The sequence below is a fragment of the Spermophilus citellus genome (genome assembly GCF_964194105.1).
Source record: "Spermophilus citellus genome assembly, chromosome: 3".
In the NCBI taxonomy this organism is placed as follows: Eukaryota; Metazoa; Chordata; class Mammalia; order Rodentia; family Sciuridae; genus Spermophilus; species Spermophilus citellus.
In genome coordinates this window covers 58,007,217-58,034,107 of record NC_138184.1, presented here as the reverse complement: position 1 = coordinate 58,034,107, position 26,891 = coordinate 58,007,217, and the positions used below count along the sequence as shown (strand labels likewise).

Here is a 26,891-nt window from a genome sequence, read left to right as displayed (position 1 = left end):
ATCCCCAGCCCTGTCTTGTATTTTATTTAGTGACAGGGTCTCTCTAAATTGCGGAGGCTAACTTGAAACTTTCCATCCTCCTGCCTTAGCCTCTGGGATTATGGCCCTCCCACTGTACCTGGCTCTCACCTGTGTTTTGAAACCCTGAAGAACCAGTTCTCAGTTGGAAACTTTAGGCAGGCAGGCGGCTTGGCCTAGAGACTGAGGCTCTTTGATGTTGGATGGACTCTCTGGTTCCCTCCCTGGAGCATTTTCTCCCCAGGTTCTGGATCCAGAGACAGCCAGAGGGTGCCTGCTTCAACAGCCACCCAGTCTCAGGGCCTCTTCTGTCTCCTACCCATCAGACTCCTGGGAGTCCTGATTGCTTTGCTTTGCTTCAGAAACCCAGCCGGTGGGAGGAAAAGGATAAAGCAGATACTTGCTAATTTGTTGCCTTCTGGGCAGTCACTGGAAACCTGCTGAGCAGCACATCCATCTGTGATAGGGACTCAGGAAATGGCAGGTTCTCTCTGGCCTGCAGGGGCAGGAAGTTTGTTGGTTTTTCTATTTCCTCTTAGTATTTTCTAGTACTCTAGTATTTCTTGGTATTTTCTAATAAATAAATAAATATTTATTTAGAGACAGGGTCTCACTGAGTTGCTTTGGGCCTCCCTAAATTACTGAGGCTGGCTTTGAACTTGCAGTCCTTCTGCCTCAGCCTCTGGAGCCACTGGGATGACAGGCTTACGCCACTGTGCCCAGCAACAGGAGGTTTCAGGGGTCAATGTGAGGACCCTTCAGAGCTTTCTCTTGAATGGGCTATGATTTTGAAGTAAAAGAATTCTGGGGTCTCTTCCTATGCAGAAATAAGCCCTCTCACTTAATAAAATGCTATTTTTATCATATAATTGCCATTCAAATTTGCAACTTTATATCCATCAGAATTGGGCTCTTTTTGATAATCAGATTGTTACAGAGTCACTGTTATGGTCATTTATGGGTTACTTTTCTCATTTGTCTCTTTACGTCTGGACCACACATCTGCCTAGGCATTCTGTATAATTGTACATCATTAATAAATAGGACATTATGGGCCGGGCTCGGTGGTGCACACTTGTAATCCTAGAGGCTCTGGAGTCTGAGACAGGGTGATCAAAGCCAGCCTCAGCAATGGCAAGGTGCCAAGGAACCAGTGAGACCCTGTCTCTAAATAAAATACAAAATACGGCTGTGGCTCAGTGGTTGAGTGCCCCTGAGTTCAATCCCTGGTACCACTCCCAACATAGGACATTCCATATAACTGCAAACCGTTAATAAATAGAAAATGTTCTTAATATCATAAAAAGGATCACAGATGAATGCACAAGGTGATGATAGGTGCACATACAGCCTGTGGGCACTGAGAACCTCCTTTGAGAAGGAGCAAAATAAAATGAGGAGCAACTATTAATATAATTATTCGTTTAAATTGACTCCCAATTCTCACCGATCCTCAGTTCTCATATACATTAGAATCAGAGTAAGGCACTTAAACATGCAGTTAGCATATGGGAAAAGTTCAAGTTGCTGTGATTCCAAGACTTTTTCTAAGATTTTTTTTTAATCTTTTTATTTCCCCTTAGTATTTTCTAGCGTTTCCATTCTTATCTGAAGGTATAATTTTTATGCTCTAACCTCATCCATTCTAGTGTATAGCTCTGCAAATTTTGGCAAATACGTCCAGTCTTGAAAATGTTCATAATCAAATTATAAAATATTTCCTGTTGTCCTTTGTAGTCAACCCGTCCCCCTCACGTTCTGTTTTTGGTCTCTGTAGTTTGACCTTTTCTGGAATATCGTAGAATAACTAAGCAGAGTGCGTTTGAGGTTCATCTACATTGATGCCTGTATCAGTCATTCATCCTTTTTATTGCTGAGTAGTATTCCATTGTTGGATATACTGCAGTTTATGGTATGCAAGTGAGCAGCACAGTTTTTAGCCATTACAAATAAAGCCATTATTAATATTTGCATACAGGTTTTTTGGTGTGTGAATGTAAGTTTTTATTGCAGTGGGGTAAATATCTAGGAGAGAGATTGCTATGTTACATGCTAAGTGTATATTTAACTTCACAAAGGACTACTGATCTACTTTTCCCAGTGGTTGTACCATTTTTCAGTACCATTAGCAGGATATAAACTTTCAATTCATTTGCATCCTCACCAGTGCTTGGTATTGTCAATATTTTATGGGTTTCTTCTTTTCTTACTTTCATTTATTTATATGTTTTTTTTTAGATATATGTGACAGTCAAGTGTATTTGGACATATCATACATACATGGAGTCTAACTTCCCATTCTTGTGGTTGGACATAATGTGGGGTTTCACTGGTCGTGTGTTCATATATGAACATGGGAAAGTTCTGTCCATTCATTCCCTCTTTCCTATTGCAAACCCTTTCCCTTCCCTTCATTCCCCTTGGTCTCATCCAGTGAGTTTCTACCCCGCCCCCATTGTGTGTCAGCATCCACAAATCATGGCTTTATTTTTAGTTAGAGCCATTCTAATAGGAACATAGTGGAGTCTCATTGTAGTTCTAATTTATATTTCCCTCATGACTATTAATGTTGAATATCTCTTTCTGTAGTTATATTTACCATTTATATATTTTCTTTGGTGAAATGTTTGTTCAAGTTTTCTGCTCATTTTTTTTAAACAAACTAAGATGTTGTTTTCTTATTATTGAACTTGGAGAGTTCTTTATATATTCTGGATATTGACCCTTTATGTAGTTTGTAAATATCATCTCCTGGATTGTGGCTTGTCTTTTCAAAAAGTTCCTTAATTCTCAGGCCCTTATTTGACACATAGATCCTTATTTTACTGCCAGCACTTCATGCATTATAGATTTCATGGAATTATACACTAAGAAAATATGGCGGAGCTAGGTACGATGATACACTCCTGTAATCCCAGTTTCACGGGAGGCTGAGGCAGGAGGATCACAAGTTGGAGGCCAGCTGCAACAATTTAGAGAAACCCTAAACAACTTAGTGAGACTCTGTATCAAAAAAAAAAAAAAAAAAAAGAATAAAAAGGGCAGAAGATGTGGCTCAGTGGTTAAGCACCCCTGGGTTCAATCCTTGATACCTCCCTCCCCACTAAAAAAGAGTATGGTAGATACTGAACTATTAAGTTTGTCCAAGACACAGGTACAGAGAAAGGAAATGCTTAAGACTTATTATTCAGCTAGACGCAATGGTGTTCGCCTGTAATCCCAGGGCTTGGGAGGCTGAGGCAGGAGGATCACGAGTTCAAAGCCAGCCTCAGCAAAAGCAAGGTGCTAAGCCACTCAGTGAGACCCTGTCTCTAAATAAAATACAAAATAGGGCTGGGGATGTGGATCCATGGTTGAGTGCCCCTGAGTTCAATCCCTGGTACCCCCCACCCCTCAAAAAGAAAGAAACTGTTGCAAAGCTGTGGAGAAAGCCTTCAGACCTCCAGTTCCTCTGAGGGTTTAGGATGCCACCCAAGGCAGCCTGTGGCTGGGGAGGTGCCCTGTGGCCACTCCCTGCCATGGCCTCTCCCCGGGTGAGAGGCGTGGCTGCTGCAGGACAGCTGGCCCGGGGCCCATGAGGGAGGTGGGTGTCCCACAGGAGGAGCCTGGGGAGCTTTGTGCTCCTTCATCTCTGCTGTGGACAGGGCCTGGGGCCCCACCCTGCATAGCCTCCCAGAGCCACAGGCTGCTGAGAAAGGCTAAATAGGGGCCAAGGTCACCAGTGGGGAGCTCAGCGGTGCCCTGACAGCGGTGCCCACCGGCACCCTCTGGAGTGCTCATGGTGATCCATGGTCCGTTCAGTCATTTACCTGACCCACCTCCCTGTGGTCATACCCATTCCACAAATGGGGAGCCTGAGGCACAGAGGACTCAAGTGACTTGCCCGAGGTCATGCCAACTGGGTATTTGAAGCCAGGTCCCTCTGACTCCCGAGCCCAATTTCTTTGCTGTTACTGTCACCACGCCCTCTGTTCATTCTGCAAGCAGCACCCAGAACGCACTGACCTCTACAGTCTCCAGTGTGTCCTTGATGTGTGGCCAGTGCTGCATGTTGAGATGGCCACATTCTGGATCTGTGGGGTTAAAGGGAACACATTATTAAAATCAGTGTCATCTGGGGCTGAGGCTCAGTGGCAGAACGCTCGCCTAGCACGTGGGAGGCCCTAGGTTGCATCCTCAGCACCACATAAAAATAGGTAAATAAAACAAGGGTATGTGCTCATCCACAGCTAAAAACATTATAAAATAATTAATTTCATCTGTCTCTTTTGGTATTTTTAAAACGCAACTCATAGAAATTCTTACCTTCAGTGTATAGCTTGCATTTTATTTCCACTGAAGAGCACTAGTAGGAAAGTTTCCCAGCCAAGGGACGAAGGGGCCCGTGAGGCTATGCAGTCCCTAAGGGCAGTGGGCAGGGTGGTACCATCACCCTGGAGAAAAGCCCCGTGTTCCCTGCTGCCTAGCGATGGAATGAGTCAAAAAGAACATTTGCCAAAGAATATTTGGATATTAATAGCCAAAACAAACAGTTCCTTAGTAAAATACAGGCCTGGATACATTCTGCATTTTATGTTACTTCAAGAAGATAGTCTTTGAATATTTTCTTAAGTTATTTCAAGTGTTCCTCCATTTCCTCATTTCTGATATGCAGATAAGGGTTTCAGGAGAAATAAGAACCGAGTTACTCCCTTTAATGCTTTGAAGAGTGCCTTACTCAGAAAAGTTCTCCCAGACCTTAGCCAGTATTATTATTATTATTACTAGTAGTAGTAGTAGTAGTAGTAGTAGTAGTAGTAGTAGTAATAGTAGTAACAGGGATTGAACCCAGAGGCGCTTAACCACTGAGCCCCATCCCCAACCCTATTTTGTACTTTATTTTGAGACAGGGTCTCACTGAGTTGCTTAGGGCCTCACTAAGTTGCTGAGGCTGGCTTTGAACTCAAGATCCTCCTGCCTCAGCCTCCTGAGCCGCTGTGATCACAGGTGGGCACCCCTGCACCCAGCTTAGCCAGTATTATTGTGTCCCAAAGTCATGGCCACCATTGTTGCTTTTAGGTAGTTTTCTCCCAGGAGAAAACACTGGCACAGTGTCCTGCATCTTTTTCTATTTCCTTTTCTATTTCCATCCCTCACTCTGCCTCCCAGTCAGGAAAGGATCCCCAAGTTTTGGCAATCATTTGGTTAAACTCATGGAAACCGGTTTCTTTCTTGCAAGATTTCTCAGAGCTTTGCCAAGACTCCTGTGCATGCAGAAAGTTCCAGATGTGTCTGCTGTGCAGAGTGTTTAGCAAACCCAAAGGATGTATTTGGGGAAATATCTTATGGGACAAATGTTCCGTAAACTGCTCTCACAGAAACATTGTCCATAAAGTTTCAGGCCAGCTAAAAAAGGAATCTCGGTCACCAAAACCTACCCCAGCACTGCCGGGGTGTCTTTTTATTATAAAACGTCAGCAGTGTGCACGTTCCCGGTCCACGGGCTGCAGACTGCGGGTTGTCACTGTTTTAAACACAGCTCACATTTTGTTAAGGAAAATGAACTTGGGAACACAATCCAGACAGCGTCCAGGGAGTCGCTGCTTTTTTTAAAGCTGGCGATTCGTGGACCCTTTAAAACATTAAACCTTGGTGAGTTCAAGTTCAGGCACACCAGAGGTCCCTGTGCATGCGCCCATCCCCCGCCCCCAGCTCCTTCTCCACCCAGATTCTAGAAACACATTGCTCTTTGTGATTGAAACAATCCTGGTTTTGTGGCTGTTTTATTTTTTTATTTTTTTTCCTTTCTTTTTCTTGCTACATTGTGCTTTTTTACTCAACTTCCTCTGATCCTGACCAACTCCTTCCCTTGTCCCCCCCAGGGGACCCTGACTGATGCTTTCCTTAGGTCCCCCTGAGCCTGTGCCCCTCAGTGCACATCTCGGATCTGGAGGACACTAGAAAGCAGGAAAGTGCTGTCAGTGTCTGGAGCCAGCTGAGAAGCACAGCAGCTGGTTGCTTTCTGTCCCCTGTCCCCTTTCCCCTGGGCTGGCACCTCCTCTCACTGTCAACTGCAAGGGCTGGCACAGCATGAGAAGTTCCAGGGCAGCCTCTCTGCAGAGCCCTCCCTCCTCCCTTCTCTGACTTTAGAAGATTGTTTGTAAAGTAGAATTGTTTGTCTGAGGCTCCCTGATGTACATATAGTAATTCATAAGAGGGGACATTTTGCCTTCTACTAAACAATAACCATTAATGATAATAATTGTTATTGGCCACTAATTATTAATAATAAGTATTAAGTATTTACCAGGATAATTATTAATTACTATTATCCTGTTGAATAGTTTTGGATCTTCCTATGAGTCACACCCTACACCAAGTGAACTTCACGTGTTCTCTCTCACCGTCTCCATCGTGGCCCTTTGAGATAGCTGCTGTTATTATCCTCACTTGACAGATGAGGAAACCGAGGATGGGAGGCAGGAAATTGCCTCCAAAATGGTAGCTAGAGCCCTGAGAGGGGCAGGAAGGGAAGCAGCCTGGATCTGACTCCAGAGTCCGAGGGGGAGACCCCTGTGGCTCCTGCCCAGCTTTCCCCTCCTCTGCCAAGCTCAGGTGGAGCAGAACGGGGACCTCTGCTGTGCTCCCGAGGCCCCTGGTTGGTCCTGTGCCAGTGATTCCCCAGCCAGTTAGACCTGAGGTCACAAGGTGGCTCATTACCTTAAGGAAGTAGGGTTAAATTTTGATCAATCTCATGAAAGAGCAATCATGAATTTCCCAGATGCGGAGGTCAGCATTCGGATCTGCACAGGGTGGGCCCAGCTGGTGAGAAACACTTCAGTGAGTAACCACTGGATAGCAAGGCCAGGCAGTTCCGTTCGAGAACAGTGTCAGTTCCCCAGTGATGGATCTCCCTGTGCAGTGAAGTTCATTTCCGACATTTGCACCAAGTATTGTTAACGCTTTGTGAAAAAAAAATTTTTTTTAAAGAGAGAGAGAGAGAGAGACAGAGACAGAGAGAGAGAGAATTTTTTTTTAATATTTATTTTTTAGTTTTTGGCAGACACAACATCTTTGTTTGTATGTGGTGCTGAGGATTGAACCCAGGCCACATGCATGCTAGGCGAGCGCGCTACCGCTTGAGCCACATCCCCAACCCCTGTGAAATTTTTTTAATAACTTTTTTTTTTTTTTTTTTTGGTCTGGGGGTTGATCCCAGGAGCACTTAACCTGAGCCACATCCCCAGCCCTTTTTATTTTTTGTTTTGAAACAGGTTTTAAGTTGCTCAGAGCCTTGCTAAGTTGCAGAGGCTGGTCTTGAATTTGTGATCCTCCTGCCTCAGCCTCCCAGGCAGCTGGGATTCCAGATGTGAAATTCCACCACACCCGGTTCCATCCTACATTTTTATAAGACTTTATTTTAAAGACTGAACCGAGGTTTTATTCTTATTCTGTGGCCACTTTTTAAAATAATTTATGTAGGTCAGTACCTTGTACAGAATAGGTACTCAAGAAGAGAATTTTAAGAGAGTTTTCAAATATTCAATTTATCATTTTGAAGAAGTTCTATATAGGCTTTCTTAATTCTCAAGAGAGTCTTAAGATGGAAGCAGTACTTATATGCCTATTTAAGAACCCAAGGAACTTGAGGGGAAAAAAATGACTCAGAAAAGGCCCTTTAGTGATGTGGCAGATTGAAGTCCCACCTGCTTAGCTTGGTACCTACTGCCCCTTCCCAGGATGTCAAGGCCAGGGGTCAGAAGTGAAGTCGGGCTCACTCTGTGCCCAGGTGCCCCACTTAGGATACAATTCATGTCTTTGACATTGGGACGGTAAGCCAGGAAATTGTTCTTAGGCACACTTAGTCATTCTACCTTAAAAGGTTCCTTTTGCATCTAAGTCCTGCCATAATTTTATGCCTGGTAAAAATAGAAAAATAATGATGCAATATTTACCCATTCCTTCCTAAGCAGTAGGTATGGTGCCAGCTCACTGCAAGTGCCGTCTCCATCTAGTCCCTGAGGAAACTCCATGAAATGGGTCCTGTTGTTGTTGTTTTTTTTTTTTTTTTAACCAGGGATTGAACCCAGGGGTGCTTAACCACTGAGCCCCATCCCAGCCCTTTGCATATTTTATTTAGAGACAGGGTCTCTCTGAGTTGCTTAGGGTCTTGCTAAGTTGCTGAGGCTGGCTTTGAACTTGGGATCCTCCTGGCTCAGCCTCCTGAGCTGCTGGGATTACAGGCATGTGCCACCGTGCCTGGTGTAGGTACTGTTCTTACTGATCTCCTTTTATAAAAGAGAGCAGGGTGAGCGAGAGTCTTCGATGTGCCCAAGGTCCTTGAATCCCATATACCCACTTTACTACAGGAGCGCTTAGAATATTGGCTATTGGTGATAGCATAAGTGTTACTACTTTGGTTTTGATGGCCACAAAGTTGGAATAGTTCCAAACACCAAATCAACCCAGATCCTGGGAGTTCTGTGTTAGCAGCAGTGCCTGCTATGTGGGGACGGCAAGCCCGCTACTGCCTTTTAGAGGTTTTTTTAGATATGCCTAAATTTGTTTACTTGCATACGTGAGGTTTATCTTGCTAAATGTTATTCTGCAAATGTAAGAGTGCATTCAATTCCTGGAGGAATCAATGTGTTCTTTTAGAATTTGAACTTGGCCATTTTTTGGTAAGCTGTTTAGTCAAGTAAAAGGTGATAAATTTTTGAAGACGCTTCAAAGAAGAAGAGACATGAAAAAAAGAATGTCCTGTTTTGGAATGTCACATTTGAGGTTAAAGCGGAGGCAAGAAGATGGGGAAGCACCTTTGGAAAATCATTTGTTAGTTTCTCAAAATCTTAAACAGAGGGACCATGTAACCCAGCAGTTATTTCAGTTGTGTGTGTGTGTGTGTGTGTGTGTGTGTGTGTGTGTGCGCGCGCGCCCACACATCTCCAAGAGATATGAAAATATATCTACCCAGAACTTGGTACATTAATATTTGTAGCAGCTTAGCTAAGTGTGGTGTAGCACACCTATCATCCCAGGAGTTTGGGAGGCTGAGGCAGGAGGATTCCAAGTTCAAGGCCCTAAGCAACTCAGTGAGACCCTGTCTCTAAATAAAATATAAAAAGGGCTGGGGATGGGGCTCAGTGGTTAAGAGCCCCTGAGTTCAATCTCCAGTACCCTCCCAAACATATTCATAGCAGCTTTATTCAGTTGGCCAGTTGGATTATTGAGTATCCCACATATTCATCAACTGACTAATGGACACACATAACATGATATATTCTATTCAGGAGACTATTTGGCAATAAAAAGTAATGAAACAGGAATACATGTTAGAGCATGGATGAACCATGAAAACATTATCCCAGGAGAAAGAAGCTACATAAAAGCCATATGTTGTAAGGCTCTAAACAAATGACCTGTCCAGATAAGTCCATCCTAGAAGACGGAGGTTGTCCATTGCCAGGGCTGGGGAAGGAGGAGAATGGGGACCAGGACTGCTGATAGGTCTGGCATTTCTTTCTGGAGCAATGAAAATATTCTAAAATTAAATAATAGCAGTGATCAACTAGGAATGTACTAAAAACATTGAATTAGGATATACTTTGAGAAGGTGAATTTAATGCACTCTGAATTTTATTTTAATGAAACCGTTACTGAAAAGTAATCATGACTGTAAAGCTATGTAGAGAGGGAAACAAAGACGAGCAAGGATACCTAGACCATTCGTGCTGTGATTTCCACAAGGGTGAAATTTTATTATTTAGTCGGGTCTTATAAAACGATTAGCAAAGTGACCTTGTAAATTCCTGAAACACTAGCCCGATTCCATTTTGCTAAAAGGTCACTAACGAAAAAGGTGGATGACTTTCTTTTTATCCTAACAGTCTGTGGTCCCGTGGTGGAAATTATTCTCTGTTGTTATGATTCTATTCAGGGGAAAGGACTTTGAGTAGGTATCTAAGATATAGTAGCTATTTTAATACCATTTCTAATGCTCAATTTAAAACTACTTGCAAAAATGGTTAGTGTGCTAGAAATTAGTTGGGCTAATTAGGTCAATAAATATGATTCTAACCCATTAGATAAAAGACTGGGGAGTATTATGTACTGGAAGATGTTGCTTCTGCCAGGTGCAGTGGTGCACACCTATAATCCCAGCGGCTCAGGAGGCTGAGGCAGGAAGATCACAAGTTCAAAGCCAGCCTCAACAACCTAGTGAGGCGCTAAGGGACTCAGTGAGACCCTGTCTCTAAATAAAGTCTAAAAAAGGGCTGGGGATGTGGCTCAGTGGCCAAGTGCCCTTAGGTTCAATTCCTGGGACCTGCCCCCTCCCCCCAAAAAATGAATTCCATGCAATATTTTCCCAAGTGTCTTTCCCACTAAAAGTGTACCTATTCTGAATCAATCTAATCTGTCAAATCAGACTATGCTGTGGTTTGGACTTATACTAGAGATTCACATGTTAGGACTTGGTCCCCAATGTGGCAGTTCAAGAGGCAATGAGCCTTTAAACAGTAGGGGCTAGGAAGAAGAGATTAGGTGGTTGGTTGCTCTGCTCTCAGAACAGAGTGAGGTAGTTCTCATGAAAACCCAGGTGGTTTTCACAAGAGTAAGTTGTCAGAAAAGAGTGGGCTTGATCGCTTTGTGCTCTCTGGCTTCCTGTCTTACCCTGTGACACCTCTCTCCTGTGCTTCTGCCATGATGCCATCTGCCACGTGGCCCTCATCGAATGCTAAGAGCCATAGCCAAGTAGTAATGATGCATGACATTTTTGGTTGAAAGGTGATGCCAGCAAGCCATTGAGATGATATGATCATGTTAAGATCTGCATTCAAATGGATATTAGACCCCTGCTGTCCACCTGGGCCTGCTAAGGGACTCCTGGAGAGTTCCCATTGGTTGGGGAAGTGCAAGTGCGATAGGAGAGAATTCCGGAGGAGGGATCTCCGGTTGGAGTGTGGTGGTGGGGGGTACCCCCAAGTGTGTGGGTCGGCATATTTCCTGGGAGCATACAGGGCATTAGCGGGAGTTTCAAAATAAAGTTTGTTCCTGTTTGAGTGGCTCATGATTTTGTGCCCAGCCAGTCTGTGGCAATCGAAGGCCAAACAAATGGGCTGTCCAGTGTCAGACTTTTAGCCCCACAAACTGTGAGCTAGCAAACTTCGTTTTTTTAGACATTATGTAGCCTCAACCATTTTATTATAGCAACAGAGAACAGACTAATCCAAAATATTTACCTAAGATATTAAGGATTATTACTTTCACAAACTTGGTGGTATATTGTCTTTAAAAAAAACAAACAAACAAACAGCTTAACCAGGCATGGTGGTGCATACCTGTAATCCCAGTGTTTTGGGAAGCTGAAGCAGGAGGATTACAAGTTCAAAGTCAGCCTCAGCAACTTAGGGAGGTCTTAAGTAACTTAGCCAGACCCTGTCTCTAAATAAAATATAAAAAGAGCTGGGGATGTGGCTCTTAGTTATGGGCCCCTGGGTTCAACCTCTGATACCAAAAATAAAACAAACAAACAAGCAAGGGTCAGTATATTCTTCTGAAGTCTACACAGAGCAACCTCCAGAATAGATGACATGCTAGGTCCTAAGATAAATATATGGTGATAAATGAAAACAAAGACACAAAATGCATAAGCTTGTGGGATGCTGATAAAGTGGTGTTTAGAGGAAAATTTATAGCTGTGAATACCTGTATTAAGAAAGAAGATGCCAGGCCTGGTGACCCACCCTGTAATCCCAATGGCTTGGGGCGGCGGGGCAAGAGGAGGCTGATGCAGGAGGATCATGAGTTCAGAATCAGCCTCAGCAATTTATCAAGGCCCTGAGCAACTGAGGGAGATCCTGTTGTCTCTAAATAAAATATAAAAAGGGCTGGGATGTGGCTCAATAGTTAAGCGCCCCTGGGTTCAATCCCTGGTACAAAAAAAAAAAAACCAAAAACCTAGTTAGTGTCTATTCTATATTCATTTGATGATTTCAAATTTGAATGACAACTGATTGGCCCTATGACACTGATATACATATGTGAAATATCCTTAAAAAAGACTGAAAGAAAAACCAATGTCACATTCAGCTTCAGGCCAGTCGTTTTGTCCATACTTGGGATCTGAATCATCCATTTGACAGGTTGGACAGATCTCACTATTCACATTATCACCAAAATGCTCAAGTGTTTATGTTTGATTTAGCAACGTGTATGTGCTAGACTCAAATGATCGGTTCAGCAATTGGTTATCTTGGTGAAATATTTGGCCCCTTCAAATAGTCAACCACTTACTTTTTTGTCTGTATATTTTGGTATTGGGGTAACAAATTCTGCTCCTTAGGTCTTAGCCACCTAAGTGTGTTTCTTCCTTGTACAATTCTGTTGCTTAATCTAGACTCCAAGCTAGTGCCATTAAAGCTCTCAAGCACATTGATGAACTGATGTGCAAGATAACTGATGAAATTTTGTTTTTACTCAAAGTGGGTCCAGACAGGCACTTCTGTGCCTACACTCTGTGGACTGTGTGTGGTGGGTGGTGTGAAAGTTGGATAGGTCTTCTCAAAAACTCAGTGTGAATACCAGTCACTGGGGAATCCTGCAAGGTGGAGACTCAGGTCTGGGGTAGAACAGAAAAATCCCATTTCCATCTGATTCCAGGTACTGCCTGAACTCCTGGTGCACAGACCACACTCTGAGCAGCAGGACTGTGGGAACCCAAGAGGCCTAGGCAGGAGCTGGTCTAATGTTGTAGACCCCTGCGTGCACTCGGACTTTAGTCTCCTTCCTTAACTCAGCCCTGAACCCACTAATTAAAACTTCAGGGGCATTGAATTCCACCGACTGTGTTCTTCTATTTCCAGTTTTACAGTGATCTAAAAAGGTAATAGAATAAGGCAGTAGGTATTTTCTATAGTTCCTAGGCGCTGCCTCCTGGCCTGCCCACCTGTCAGATTTCTATCTAACATGTCATTGAGTATCAAAAGTGATTTATCTATGAAACATCTCCATTTCCCTTCTTTAGAGCCCTGGAGCTGTGTTCTTGGCCCTAACTATATCTATGGCAAAGACAATGAGGGAGAACCTCTCAAATCCCAGCAAGGCTTCTGGTACCCAGTGGAAGGAATCTTGCGCGTTGTTTGCCTAAACTCAAGCCTGGTTTTCTAGTATATTTTTTTAAAAAATATTTATTTTTAGTTGTAGTTGGACACAATACCTTTATTTCACTTATTTATGTTTATGTGGTGCTGAGGAGCAAACCCAGGGTCTCACATGTGCGAGGCGAGTGCTCTACCACTGAGCCACAACTGTAGCCCCTGGTTTTCTAGTATCTTAAGTGTACATTTATTGTAGCTTCCCAGGGAAACTAATCTCAGAGTCTCAGTCATTTAAATGAGATTGCAAACTGAGTTGTACCTATAGAGGTTGCGCTCTGTAAGACAATACGATATAGGGCCAATCAAGTTTTATATCAAATCTGAGTCCAGAGGCAGCATTTTAAGTCATTTCAAATTTAATTTTTTTTTTTTTTTTTTTTGTACCAGGAATTGAACTCAGGGGCACTCGACCACTGAGCCCCATCCCCAGCCCTATTTTGTATTTTATTTAGAGACAGGGTCTCACTGAGTTGCTTAGGGCCTCACTAAGTTGCTGAGGCTGGCTTTGAACTCACGATCCTCCTGCCTCAGCCTCCCAAGCCACTAGGATTACAAGGCATGCGTCTCCATGTCCAGATTTGTATAATTCGTCTTATCTAAGTATTATCATTTCAAAAATTACTAGTGAGATTTTATTGATTTTGCTTTTTACACCAACTTGTTTTATGCTCATAGCCCATCTCCATTTGGGCTGGCCACATTTCAAATTAAATTCTTCCTGTGGAATCGATGTGGCTTGTCGTGTAATGCACTCTGTTCGATTTGTTACAGAGCACAGAAGCAGTCACAGTAAAGACAGGAGGAAAACCAGGACAAGAAAACGGAAAGCGAGGAGCACTAGCCTGGCTGATGATTTGGCAGTGTTGAATGGTGGCTTGGCCACCAAGGCGATTTCTGCCTATGGGAACAAGACAGACAGCATGAGGGAAAGGAGGACGCACAGAAGAAACAAACGTTTCTTATCCTACCCACGGTTTGTAGAGGTGATGGTGGTCGCGGACCACAGGATGGTATCATACCACGGAGCAGACCTGCAACACTATGTTCTAACATTAATGTCAATTGTAAGTATGCTCAAAAGAAGGTCATTCAAGAGCTCTCGAAATGCACCCTGGGGGAATGGGTTCCCCCCAGGGCTTTGGAGGGTCATTCAGGGCTGGCATTTCAACCTTTCAGGCGAGTACCCCCAAGGGATCCTGAGATGGCTCATTGGTTGCCTTTGTATGGTGATGACAACGGTTATTGATGTGGAGTGTTTATTCTGTGTTAGAGACTTTGCTTCTTAGTTTAGAGGCCTAATTGCTGACTCTGATGGTATCCCGCTAGTTGGAATTATGTACTTATTTCACAGATAAGCACACTGAGTCTCAGAGGAGTTAGGTCACTTGACCACGGTCAGGTAAATCTAGCAAGTGGCTTAGATGTTGCAAGTGGCTTTATCTTGTCTGCTTCCCTAAACCCATGATCTGATTTCTGAATTTTGCTCAGCCAGGTGTGTTTCTTCAGTCCTTCTGGGTGCTGCTGGCTGTGAATCAGAGTCACCCATGAGCTTTTGTTACATTCAGTAGTCTAATGTAGCAGCCCTGGGGTGAAGCATGGGAATCTATTTTTCTTCTCCCATTGAAATTGGATTGAATTTAAACACTAAATTTGCGTGATTAAAAAAATCATTCCCTATATATATCATTTCATCAAAAGGAACCCAAATACTATGTATAATCATAATGCTCTTATTAAAAATGTAGAAAGAAAAAAAAAAACAAATGAAACCCCAAACTATTGTTAGAAAATAAGTTTTCCATGCAAGTTCCCTGACCATTGCCCAATAAAAGCCACATATTTAATTTCACATGTTTTAAGAGGCATTATTTTTAGAAGAGAAAGAAGTGAGACTAATATTAATAGTATAATTTGTCTTATCTAAATATTATCATTTCAAAAATTACTAGTGAGATTTTATTGATTTTGTTTTTTACACCAACTTGTTTTATGCTCATAGCCCATCTCCATTTGGGCTGGCCACATTTCAAGTGCTCCATAGCCACATAGGGTGTTTGGCCACCACATTGGGCAGGCTAACTCTGGATATGTATATAAGCTAATGACTTATGCAAATATGTGCATATACTATTGACCCCTCTGTTGCTGTAGATTCAGCATCTGTGGATTGAAAACATTTGGAAAACTAATTGAACTCTACTGCACACATACAGACTTTTTTTCGTCATTATACACTGAACAATACAACTATTTATATAGCATATAACATTATAAGAAACTATAAATCATCTAAAACTGCTTTTAAAGCTTAGGGGATATGCAGAAGTTAGATGCAAAAATTATACCATTTTATATGAGGGAACCTGAGCATCCTCAGGTTTTAGTATCCTTGAAAGTCCTGGAGTCAACCCCCCTGGATATGGAGAAACAACTGAGCAAAAGAATTTTTTTTTTACCTTATACAAAAAAGGAGCATCTCATGCAGTTTAACACATTGCTATTATCTTGAACTAATAGGGATTGTTCCATAGCAGCCCAGATAGATCTGTCTAGCTCATTTTTAGCCTTAGCTTGACATTCCCCTTTTTCAACTAACCCTAATTTACCTGAACCTACTTTTTTTTTTTTTTTTTTTTGTACTGGGGACTGAGCCCAGGTGTGCTTAACCACCTAGCCACATCCCCAGCCCTTTTTATATATTATTTAGAGACCAGGATCTCACTGAGTTGCTTAGGGCCTCACTAAGCTACTAAGGCTTTGGACTCACGATCCTCCTGCCTTGACCTCCCAAGCTGCTGGGATTATAGGCCTGTGCCACTGCACCCGGCCAGAACCTATTTTTAATAAATTCCACAGATGAGTGTGAAAGAACATGTTTGGGAATGTTGCATTAGGTTTTCTCCTTCCCACCCCATGGCTGGGGACCATTCTCCCATGCTGCCCCAACCCTGCCACCCCTCACTCTCTCACCCCCTCCCCTTGCTCAGTCCCATATGCCCCAGCTCTCTCATGACCAGAGGAAGAAAACCAACCTTCCACAGCCCCAAGTCCATATCTACGCCATAATTTCAGAAATGTGATGAGAATCTTGATGACACACACAGCTTGGGATCAGATGGCCTAGCCTGAGATTTCTGGCTCTGCCACTCACCACTGTATATTCAATTTCTCTGAGGCTTGGTTTCCTCATCCATTGCAAGGAGATTGTCATAGTAACCAGCCCAGAGTTTTGCTATGCAGACTGAATGCAAACGCCTATGGAGTTTTTCAGCAAGGATCTAGTTCATAATAAGCACTCCGTGAATGCTCGCCCTCATAATTAATTACAGCAAAATAAAACAAAAGTAGGTTTCTCAGGTTCTTGAGAATGCAGATGGGTGATAAGCATAAAGAACCGCAGTTATTAGCGAAGGTAATTTTGTAAGTTAGCCATTGTGATTTTGTTAAGTTAGCGATCCAGGACTTCAGATGGGAGGAGAGACTGTAATTGGAAATTAATATCCAAATGTTTGGGTACAGAGAACTGTGAGGCAGCAATACAGTTTCAAAAGAAAATACCATTTGGCATTTAAACCTATTTGAATTCATTATTATCTAAAAGTGCCATCTGTGGATTCACAAAGAGATTTCAATAAATGCATGTTGAATGAATGAAAACTCAGAACAACAGAATGTGTATATGTCATGGAACATAAAAAAGAGATGGAATCCAACCTAAGAAGTGAATTGCTTATTGCTTACAGAGAGTTCACAATTAACTTTGAAAAATTTATCTCGGTTGCAGGTAGCCTCTATCTATAAAGACCCAAGTATTGGAAATTTAATTAATATTGTTATTGTGAACTTAGTTGTGATTCATAATGAACAGGTAATCACGTTTTTTTTCTTCTTTCTTCTATCTGTATCCGAAATGGCATCTCTGATTGGTATTGCTAGCAGAGACCAACCGTAATTCTTCTCTGTATTTAGGAAGGACCTTCCATATCTTTTAATGCCCAGACAACATTAAAAAATTTTTGCCAGTGGCAACATTCCAAGAACTATCCAGGTGGAATCCAGCATGATACAGCTGTGCTCGTAACCAGGTATGTGGATTTCTGATTCCTCCAATCTCTCTGTTCAGGTCAGGCTGATGGGATGGGGTCATCTAGAGCAATCTTTGTAGGACGTTTCTCAACTTAGATGCTATTGATGTCTTGGACCAGATAATCCCTTATGGGGTGCCCTGAATACTGCAGAACATTTAGTAGCACTTCTGCCCTTGGCTCACTACATATCAGTGGCACTTTGTCTTCTCAATGGTGACAGTGCCTCTAATCACTGTCCAGCATCCTCCTGGGGAGGAGGGAGGAAGTGAAGAATTACCCCTCCTTGAGAACGACTCCTGTGGAGGTGCCAGCTAAGAGTCAATTTGTTAGGCAGCTCTGAAAGTCAATGCCCTCATATACAGGGGACAGCTGCTGTTCAGATGAAGCAGGTTGTGGTGACTCGGATCAGAGTCCCGTGATTTTGTAAGAAGCTAGAAATATAGATTGGGGGAGGTTCATGGGGGATTGAACCCAGGGGCACTTAAGCACTGAGCCACATCCCCAGCCCTTTTTAAAAAAATATATATTTTATTTGCAGACAGGGTCTTGCTAAGTTGCTTAGGGCCTCACTAAGTTGCTAAGGCTGGCTTTGACCTTTCGATCCTCCTTCCTCAGCCTCCTAAGCTGCTGGGATTATAGGCATATACCACCATATCCAGTGAAATATGGGTTTTTTAAAAAATGTGAAATCCCCCCAAATTTTAGTGTATTATAGTTATGCATAATAGTGGGGTTCAACAGCCATAAATGCATATAACATAATTTTCTCTATTTCAATTCCCAGCCCTTCCCCTTTCATTTCCCTTCTCGATTCCCTGTGATCCCCTTCCTCTGCTCTATCGGTCTTCCTTCTATTTATTTTTTAATAGATGCATTATATTTACATGGTAGCACTTGTCTCAAAAGTGTTGTCTCAAAAGAGCAGGGTGCAGTGGCTCACGCATGTAATCCCAGTGGCTCAGGAGGCTGAGGCAGCAGGATCACAAATTCAAAGCCAGCCTCAGCAACTTAGAGAGGCCCTGAGCAACATAGTCTCAAAATAAAATATTAAAAAGGACTAGGGATATAGCTCAGTGGTAAAGTGCCCCTAGGTTTAATCCCCAGGACCAAAAAATAAATAAATAAAAGTGTTTAAGACATTGCACAGGGTAACAGAGAGTTGCTGGCCTAAACATACCTCCCATCCATTGTGGGGGTACACTGGATTTTTCAAAAATTTTTTATTTATTTAAATTTTGCACAGTGCTGGTGATTGAACCAGGGCTTTTTTTTTTTTTTTTTTTTTTTGCGGGGGGAGGGGCGGGGGTGCTCCTTTAAGTGAAAAGCATTTAGCACTTTTTTAGGAATGTTTACAAATTATATATAAAATTACAATCACTCGCGGGTGTGGTGGTGCAGGCCTATAATCCCAGCACCTCGGGAGGCTGAGGCAAGAGAATCCCAAGTTCAAAACCAGCCTCAGCAACTTATCAAGGCCCTAAGCAACTCAGTGAGACCCTGTCTCCAAATAAAATACAAAATAGGGCTGGGGATGGGGCTCAGTGGTTAAGAGCCCCTGAGAACTCCTTGGTACCAAAACATTTTTTTGCAAGTTACAATCACTTATGTTGGGTATTGGGGAAGTCCTGGTTAGAGAGGCAGCAGGAGCAATCTTCTTAATGGAGCTGTTAATCCTGAATCAGTGCCTCCCAAAATGTTTGCATTGTAAAACCTGGGTCTTATTAGCTTGTTTTTGGGGAGCGAACCTCCCCCCAACCCCCACACTTACCCCCCACTGTAGCGTGTGATACTGTGAATGCCTAGAACCCTCTGAAGTATTTTCTTGTGTTGACCTTTGCTCTTTGGTGTCATCAAGGCCTAAGTCTGCTTTGCTTTCAGACAGGACATCTGCAGAGCTCATGACAAATGTGACACCTTAGGTGAGTCCTCCATTCATATCCTCTGTGGCTAAAACAGTTTGCTACACGTTTCTGTTCTAAGTCACAATTGCTCTTTAAAGTAAGTCCTTGTTGGTCTTTTCTTTCCCCTTTCTAATAGGTCTTGCTGAACTGGGAACCATCTGTGATCCCTACAGAAGCTGCTCTATCAGTGAAGATAGTGGACTGAGTACAGCGTTCACCATAGCCCATGAGCTGGGCCACGTGTAAGTGTCACTTCAATAATGTCATTTAATTCAGAGGAGTCACCTACAACTTGCATTCCTTGGATTCTGTGAGCTTTTGCTTGATGTTAGGGTATGTGAGTCACTTTCCATGTCACAGTAGAGTTTCAAGGTTGAAGAACTTTGAACCCAGTTGGGAGAAGTGACCTTGACTTCCAAAGTTAAAGAAACACGGTGCACCGCACCCTCTTCAGCCAGAGCTTGTGTTTTAGTCAGCTTTTTACTGCTGCGACTAAAAGACCTGACAGAACAACAGTGGGGAGGGAGTAGTTTATTTGGGGGCTTAGGGTTTCAGAGGTCTCAGTCCAGAGATAGCAGCCTCATTCCTCTGGGCTCCAGGTGAGGTTGAATATCATGGAGGAAGAGTGTGGTGGAGGGAAGCAGCTCACATGTGATCAGGAAGCAGAGAGAGACTCCACTCTCCAGAGACAAATAGAGACCCCAAAGCCAAGCCCCCAATGCCCCCTCCTCCAGCCATACCCACCTCCTCCAGCCACCACCCAGTTAATCCCATCAGGGGTTCATTCACTGGTTGGGTTAAGGCTCTCACCACCCACTCCTCTGAACCTTCTTGCATGTTTCACACGTGAGCTTTTGGGGGATACCTCACATATAAACCACAAGAGCTTCTGTGTTTTCAGTAAAACTGCTCCAGTTTGGTATGCAAAATCTAGTAACAGATTTTCCTTCTGGGAACTGGGGGAACAGGGCCTTTCCACTTCTCTCAGGATGTGTTAATGTGAAGAACATTCCTGGGTCCACATCTTGGTCTAGAAGGGTCCCCGACACTGTCCTGGCCCCCAAGATTTTTACGAGTCCGGCTCACTTCTGCATTGAGCTATGCATAGCTGTAATTGAGACAGGAAGCACCTGCAGACTGTAATGTCCCTCTTTCAGGGAAGAGAGTGAGCCAGGATCCCCAGAAAACAGTCATTTCCTAATCAAGGCCTCCAAGTGCCTGGCTATAATGAAATGGGTCTTCCCTTTTGTTTCTGTAGAGACAGAGCCCGGTTAGAACGTGGGCTCATCAATGTGAATTGACTAGAAATCGGTCTGATTTTCAATCTGCATTTTTTTCTTTCTATAATAATCAAATCACTTACCCTCTATATTTGGAAAATAATTTTCTCAATCGATGCCATTAGTAGAACATCCCCATATGTCTATTTGTGTGTCAGATGCTGACTTTAGAGCTAACGTTGTACAATCAGCAAGCTTTTTGTGCAGATGTTTTCTGGATTCATCTGTGGGCAGTGCACTCACACAGATCAAGATGCCCACAGGCACACACAGGTATCTCCAAGCCACTTCAGAAGCAGTGAGTGTATCTTCAAATGAAGACCTTTCAATCGTATTTTAAGAACACGCTCCTCATCCTGAAAGGGAGAGCTCCAGATGACCACTAACTGAGAACATAAAGAGCCAGCTTTCTAGGTAGCTGCTGTGACAGTCCCCAGCATCTTCTCTGCCCTGAAGGCTCCTAAGGCACCTCCATGAACCTCAAGGACTCCTTGAGAAATTCCAATTTCAGTCCCCCTCCCCTTGGTCCCCTTTGACCTTCATCAAGTCATTAGACCTTTCTGTGGTTCAGTTCCTCATCAGCAAAATGTGGGTAATAGCCCAGTCATCCCTGTGTGTCTGTGGGGGCTGATTCCAGGACCCCCGTGGATAGGGAAATGTGCAGATTTGCAAGTCTTTTTATAAACTTTTTTATACTTTTTTTTTTTTTTGTAAAATGAGATTGAACTCAGGGGCGCTTAACCACTGAGCCACATCCCCAGCCCTATTTTATATTTTATTTAGAGACAGGGTCTCACTGTGTTGCTTAGGGCCTCTCTAAGTTGCTGAGGCTGGCTTTGAACTCGCGATCCTCCTGCCTCAGCCTCCCAAACTGCTGGCATGATAGGGGTGCACCACTGCACCCAGCTATACCTTTATTTTATTTATTTATTTTTAAGTGGCGCTGAGGATGGAACCCAGTGCCTCACATGTGCTAGGCGAGCACTCTACCACTGAGCCACAACGCAGAAGCCTAGTGTTTGCATGTTATCTGCTTTAAATCATCTCTACAGGTTACTTATAATATGTAATACAAAATAAATGTTGTGTAAATAGTTGTCACACTGTCCTATTTATGGAATAATGATAAGAAAAAAAAAGGATGCACATTTTTTTTCTTCTGAATAAGTTCCACCTGCAGTTAATGAAGCCCGTAGACGAAGGATGTGCAGACTTGGCCGGTAGACTGTGCTGCCCAGGAGGTTAAATAACTGATTAAATGAAATAAAGCATTTAAAACAGTAATCACATTCTGGGTACATTGTGAATGCTGAAAAGTCTTTTTTTAAATTAATTTTTTATTTTTAGTTGTAGAAGGACACAATACCTTTATCTTATTTATTCATTTATTTATATGTTTGTGTTTTGTGAATGCCTGGAATTGAACTCAGGTGCACTCAGTCACTGAGCCCCATCCCCAGCCCTATTTTGTATTTTATTTAGAGACAGGGTCTCACTGGGTTGCTTAGGGCCTCATTAAGTTGCTGAGGCTGGCTTTGAACTTGTGATCCTCCTGCCTCAGCCTCCTGAGCTGCTAGAATGACAGGTGTGTACCTGTAATTATTTTCATGTGGGCTGAGGATCAAACCCAGTGCCTCACGTGTGTTAGACAAGCACTCCACCACTGAGCCACAACCCCAGCCCTGAAAAGACTTGGTTCTTACTATTTAACCAGGGTTCCATAAATATTTACTATTATTTAACCCCTGCCATGAGCAAATGTGTCTGGCATCTGGATAAAAACAAATTGTTATTTCATATGATGAAGTAAACTTGATTTCATTAAGTAAACTTGATTTCATGATGGGGTAGGAATATCTGCCAGTTACCTTGCACCACAGAGAAGCAAGCTGAGGTTTGAACACTTCCTGGTTGTACAATGGATGCCTCTGGAGTGAGGGACACCATCATTCCCCGCCCCCTACCTCTGACCAAGCCAAGAATGGCAAGTATGCATTCATGCTGCTTCCAGGTTCCCTCCCAGGCCCAGGAGGATGGGGGCGGTCCTCAGGGCCTTCTGGGGTCAGAACCTGGATTAGTTTAAGAACCCTTTGTGCTGGTTTTCATCAAGCCAGCCCCCATATGGTGACCTTGGCACAGAGCACAAGACTATTGCCATCGCTGAGTCCCGCCCACTCCATCTGCATGCCTCTGGTCTCCATGACCATCATTTTCTTTCATGAAAATGGGCACCCACTTTACAGACCTTTTTAATGACCTACCTGCCCAGGTGTATCATTTGTCATCCAGGGCCCAAAACAGAAGATGCCAAGATTCACAGTCAGCTCCTTATTAGAAAGCTTGGGCTTCAGAATTTTTATTTTTTATTTTTATTTTTTTAGTTTTTTGATGCCAGCAATTGAACCCAGGGGCACTCAACCACTGAGCCCCATCCCCAGCCCTACTGATATTTTATTTAGAGACAGGTCTCACTGAGTTGCTTAGGGCCTTGCCATTGCTGAGGCTGGCTTTGAACTCATGATCCTCCTGCCTCAGCCTCCCCAGCCGTTAGAGTTACAGGTGGGCACCACTGCGCCCAGCTTGTCATGTTCTCCACCCCGTCTCAGGTAGCTTCACATCTGTTCTGCTGCCCTGGACTCCGATTCTGATCCATAACCCAGTAGCCTCGGTGCTCACGGAGCCTGCCCTGGTGTCCCCTAGGTTCAACATGCCACATGACGACAACAACAAGTGTAAAGAAGAGGGTGTCAAGAGTCCCCAGCATGTCATGGCACCGACACTGAACTTCTACACCAACCCCTGGATGTGGTCCAAGTGCAGTCGGAAATACATCACCGAGTTTTTGGAGTAAGACGCCACTTTCTCTTAACCGGGTTCCTGGGGCAGATTCCTAGCCAGTGTTCAGAAGGTCAGGGCGGAGCCGAGGAGGAGCCTGGGGTCTGAAAGGGAATGTGTGGCTGTGGCCCAGTTGGGCTTGGACATGTGTGGCCACCTGGGAAGAGGCCCTGTAAAGGCCTGAACGAAATCCACCCACATCTCTGCACCTGTAGCTTAGTGACCTGGGCACAGGAAGGAAGGGATCAGGAGATGATCCCCAAGGGGGTAGAAATTGGAGCAGCCTCCGTGTTGTTGAATGGAGGTTGTGTGTCTCTCCTACTCTCCTTACCACTCCCCTTCCCTTTTCATCTGTCTTTCCTTTTTCTGTTTTTGTTGGTTGGTTGGTTGGTTTGGTACCAGGGATTGAACCCAGAGGCACTTAACCACTGAGCCCCATCCCCACCCCTTTTTATATTTTATTTAGAGACAGGGTCTCGCTGAGTTGCTTGGGGCCTGGATGCTGAGGCCAGCTTTGAACTCATGATCCTCCTGCCTCAGCCTCCTGAGTTTATTTAATTATTTATTTTTAACTTCCCACTCAGCTGCTCAAAGATCCAGTTTCATTATAAAATGCCCCTATGCCACAAATATATTGGTCTTCTCTCCTAGTTACCAAAAAGCACCAAAGTTAAAGCAAAAACCCCAAGTCTCTGGCCTGTTTCTGCCACTACAGGGAATGGGTGGATTTCTTCATCAGAACTCAGGGGTGACACTTTCCCAAAACAGGGAAAACATCATTTGCAAAAAAAAAAAAAAAATAAAAAAGTGAAAGAACTGGAGGATTCCATTTTTCTTCTTCAGCAGGGGATGTTTTCTTTCTGTGAGTCACTGATTTACTTACTTTTCCCTTTGGCAAATATTTATTAAGCACCTGCTGCTATGGACCGGGCCCTGCCTTCGACTGTAAGAAGCTTACAGTCTTTTGGGGAAGACGATCAAAAAATAAGCTGATAACTGCCTCCAAGTGCAACCAGTGCCCTAAGAGATTCATACTTTCTGTATGTTGTATGTAGATCTGGTTCTAGAAGTATATACCAATGATACTACTCCAACTTCTGGACTTAAGATGGATGAAAAGAATAAAGCCGGCTGCGCTTGGTGGCACTCACCTGTAATCCCAGAGGCAGAGACAGAAGGATCATGAGTTTGAGGCCAGCCTCAACAAGTTAGTGAGGCCCTAAGCAACTCAGTGAGACCTTGTTTCTAAATAAAATAAAAAATAGGGCTGGGGGTGGGGCTCAGTGGTTAAGCACCCCTGGGTTCAATCCCTGGGACCAAAAGAAAATAAAAAAGAAGAAAGCCAAGATCAAAAAGGAACTGTCCTCTTCATTGGACTGGGGGTGTGGCCTCCACGTTGAGGGGACCTTTGTCAGTCCCTCCTCTTACCTTCTGTGTGTCTCTACTTCCTGTAGCACCGGGTATGGCGAGTGTCTGCTTAACGAACCCGAATCCAGACCCTACCCCCTGCCTCCCCAGCTGCCTGGCCTCCTTTACAACGTGAATAAGCAATGTGAGCTCATCTTTGGCCCTGGTTCCCAGGTGTGCCCGTACATGGTAAGTGTTTGGGGCTGTTTCTGTCCTCATCACATTTGGGACGTCTTGCTCTGCCTGGCTTCCCATTAGCTTCTCACTCGGCCCAAGGACAGTCAAACATGCAGTTGGCACTTAGGGTGATCACTGTGCTGATGGTATCAGTCATGGCTCCATACGTTGGCGCCCTGTGGCATCTCTTATTTTCCCCTCCTGACTGGCCAGAAGGGACATGCTATTGCAAGTGTGAGGTGGGGCTCCCAGGGGGTGCAGGGGCAGAGCTGGTAATCCCAGAGCTTAGGTGTTTCTCTCTCCTTGTCTTCTCTCATGCCCTCCTCCGACTTGTCCGAGTGACTTACAGCGATTCAGTAAGGATGACACAGGAGGCAGACCTGACTGCTGTTCCTAGCTTGCCAGCCTTGGGTCCTAGGTCCACTTGGAGCTTCAGATCCTTTCTGGTGGTTGCTCAGCCGGGCTGCTGTGGTTTGTGCTGTGAATGTCTGGACCAGTGATATCATCTAGGGGTGACTGGATAGAAATGAGGAGAATGGTGCTCTTGTGGGTTGCCCCCTTCTGTCCCTTTGGGGCTGTGTGTGTGTGTTGCTGGGAGACCCTTCAGAGGTTGCAGAGTAAGTTGCAAAAAGTACAGTGATTCCATGGAAATAATTTAAAAATTTGAGTCACTCTACCTTAATAATACCCATTTATATGTTACCCATGATGACACGAATTAAGAGTCATTGACTCTGAGGCAGGAGGATCACAAGTTCAAAGCCAGCCTCAGCAACTTAGTGAGGCCCTGAACAACTCAGTGAGAACTTGTCTCTAAATAAAATACAAAATAGGGCTGGGGATGTGGCTCAGTGGTTGAGTGCCCCTGGGTTCAATCCCTGGTACCAAAAAAAAAAAAAAAAAAGTCATTGAAGTGTTAAACAAAAGAAAGGTAAGCATATTTTAGTATCTCCATTTAGTGAAATATTACATAGCAGATGAAAATGATCTACACAAGACACATGTTCCTGCTCATGTAATTTAAGTTAAAGAAAAGGATGAATAATTACATAGAGTGTGTCTTCAAGTCTCAAAGAGGAGAAAAAGTGACAGGGAATGGGTGGAGAGCTCGAGGGACTTTTTTTCCCCTATTTTTCAGAGTATATATTTAGTTCTTTCTTAATTTTTCTACCATAAGCCTGATTGATTTTGGTTTATTTTAATAATTAGGAAAAAATATAAATTAGAGAAATCTTTTTTTTTTAAAAAAGTATGCATTGAAATAGCTAAAATAAATCTTTCTTTTAAATTTTTTTATTTTCTAGTTGTAGTTGTCAATACATTTATTTATTTATTTATTTATTTATTTATTTATTTATTTATTTATTTATTTAATGTGTTGCTGAGGATTGAACCCAGGGCCTTGTACTCACTAGGTGAGCACTGTACTGTACCGCTGAGCCACAACCCCAGCCCTGCTAAAATAAATCTTTAAAACATAGTATTCAAAGGAAGAACAACGTTTCAGAATGTATCAAAATCAGTTTGCATGAAGCTTAAATGCTGTGTAACTGCTAGATTTTTATGCTGTTGTGTAAAAACTTTGGGACCAATGAAGTCATCATCAATCAGAGTGGGTCACCTCTGCAGAGAGGGAACAAGGAAGAGACCCAGGATGGGTACCAAAGGTTTTAGCTTACCTGTGAACTCTTCTTTCCTTAACAGGGCAGTGGGTACATTGGTATCCATTATGTTATTTTTTTTTCTTTTGCTCATTTTTATTTGTTCTTTCTTGAAAAACGTGATAGTAGAGTATATCTTGACATATCATACATACATGGAGTATAGCTTATTCTAATTAGGATCCCATTCTTGTGGTTGTCCCTGGTTGTGTGCTCATATATGAACACAGGAAAGTTCTGTCCCATTCACTCCACTGTCTTTCCCATTCCCATCCCCCTCCCTGCCCTTCATTCCCCTTTGTCTAACCCAGTGAATTTCTATTCTCCCTCCCTCCCTTATCTCTGCATATCAGAGAGAACATTTTATCTTTGTTTTTTTGGGACTGGC

General features: G+C 43.4%; 1 protein-coding gene across 3 annotated transcripts in view; it reads left to right on the top strand.

Annotated features, from left to right (window-relative positions):
- ADAMTS9 (ADAM metallopeptidase with thrombospondin type 1 motif 9) overlaps positions 1-26,891 on the top strand; it is a 158,990-nt gene that overhangs the window by 13,880 nt on the left and 118,219 nt on the right. For 2 of the 3 annotated variants that reach the window (XM_081285543.1, XM_081285541.1), the window contains exons 4-10: positions 13,926-14,218; positions 16,939-17,022; positions 17,124-17,239; positions 19,121-19,161; positions 19,280-19,385; positions 23,124-23,270; positions 24,713-24,854. In XM_081285543.1, coding sequence (XP_081141669.1) covers positions 13,926-14,218; positions 16,939-17,022; positions 17,124-17,239; positions 19,121-19,161; positions 19,280-19,385; positions 23,124-23,270; positions 24,713-24,854 — 929 coding nt within the window. The remainder of the gene's footprint in view (positions 1-13,925; positions 14,219-16,938; positions 17,023-17,123; positions 17,240-19,120; positions 19,162-19,279; positions 19,386-23,123; positions 23,271-24,712; positions 24,855-26,891) is intronic. The other variant, XM_081285542.1, reaches the window with a different exon arrangement.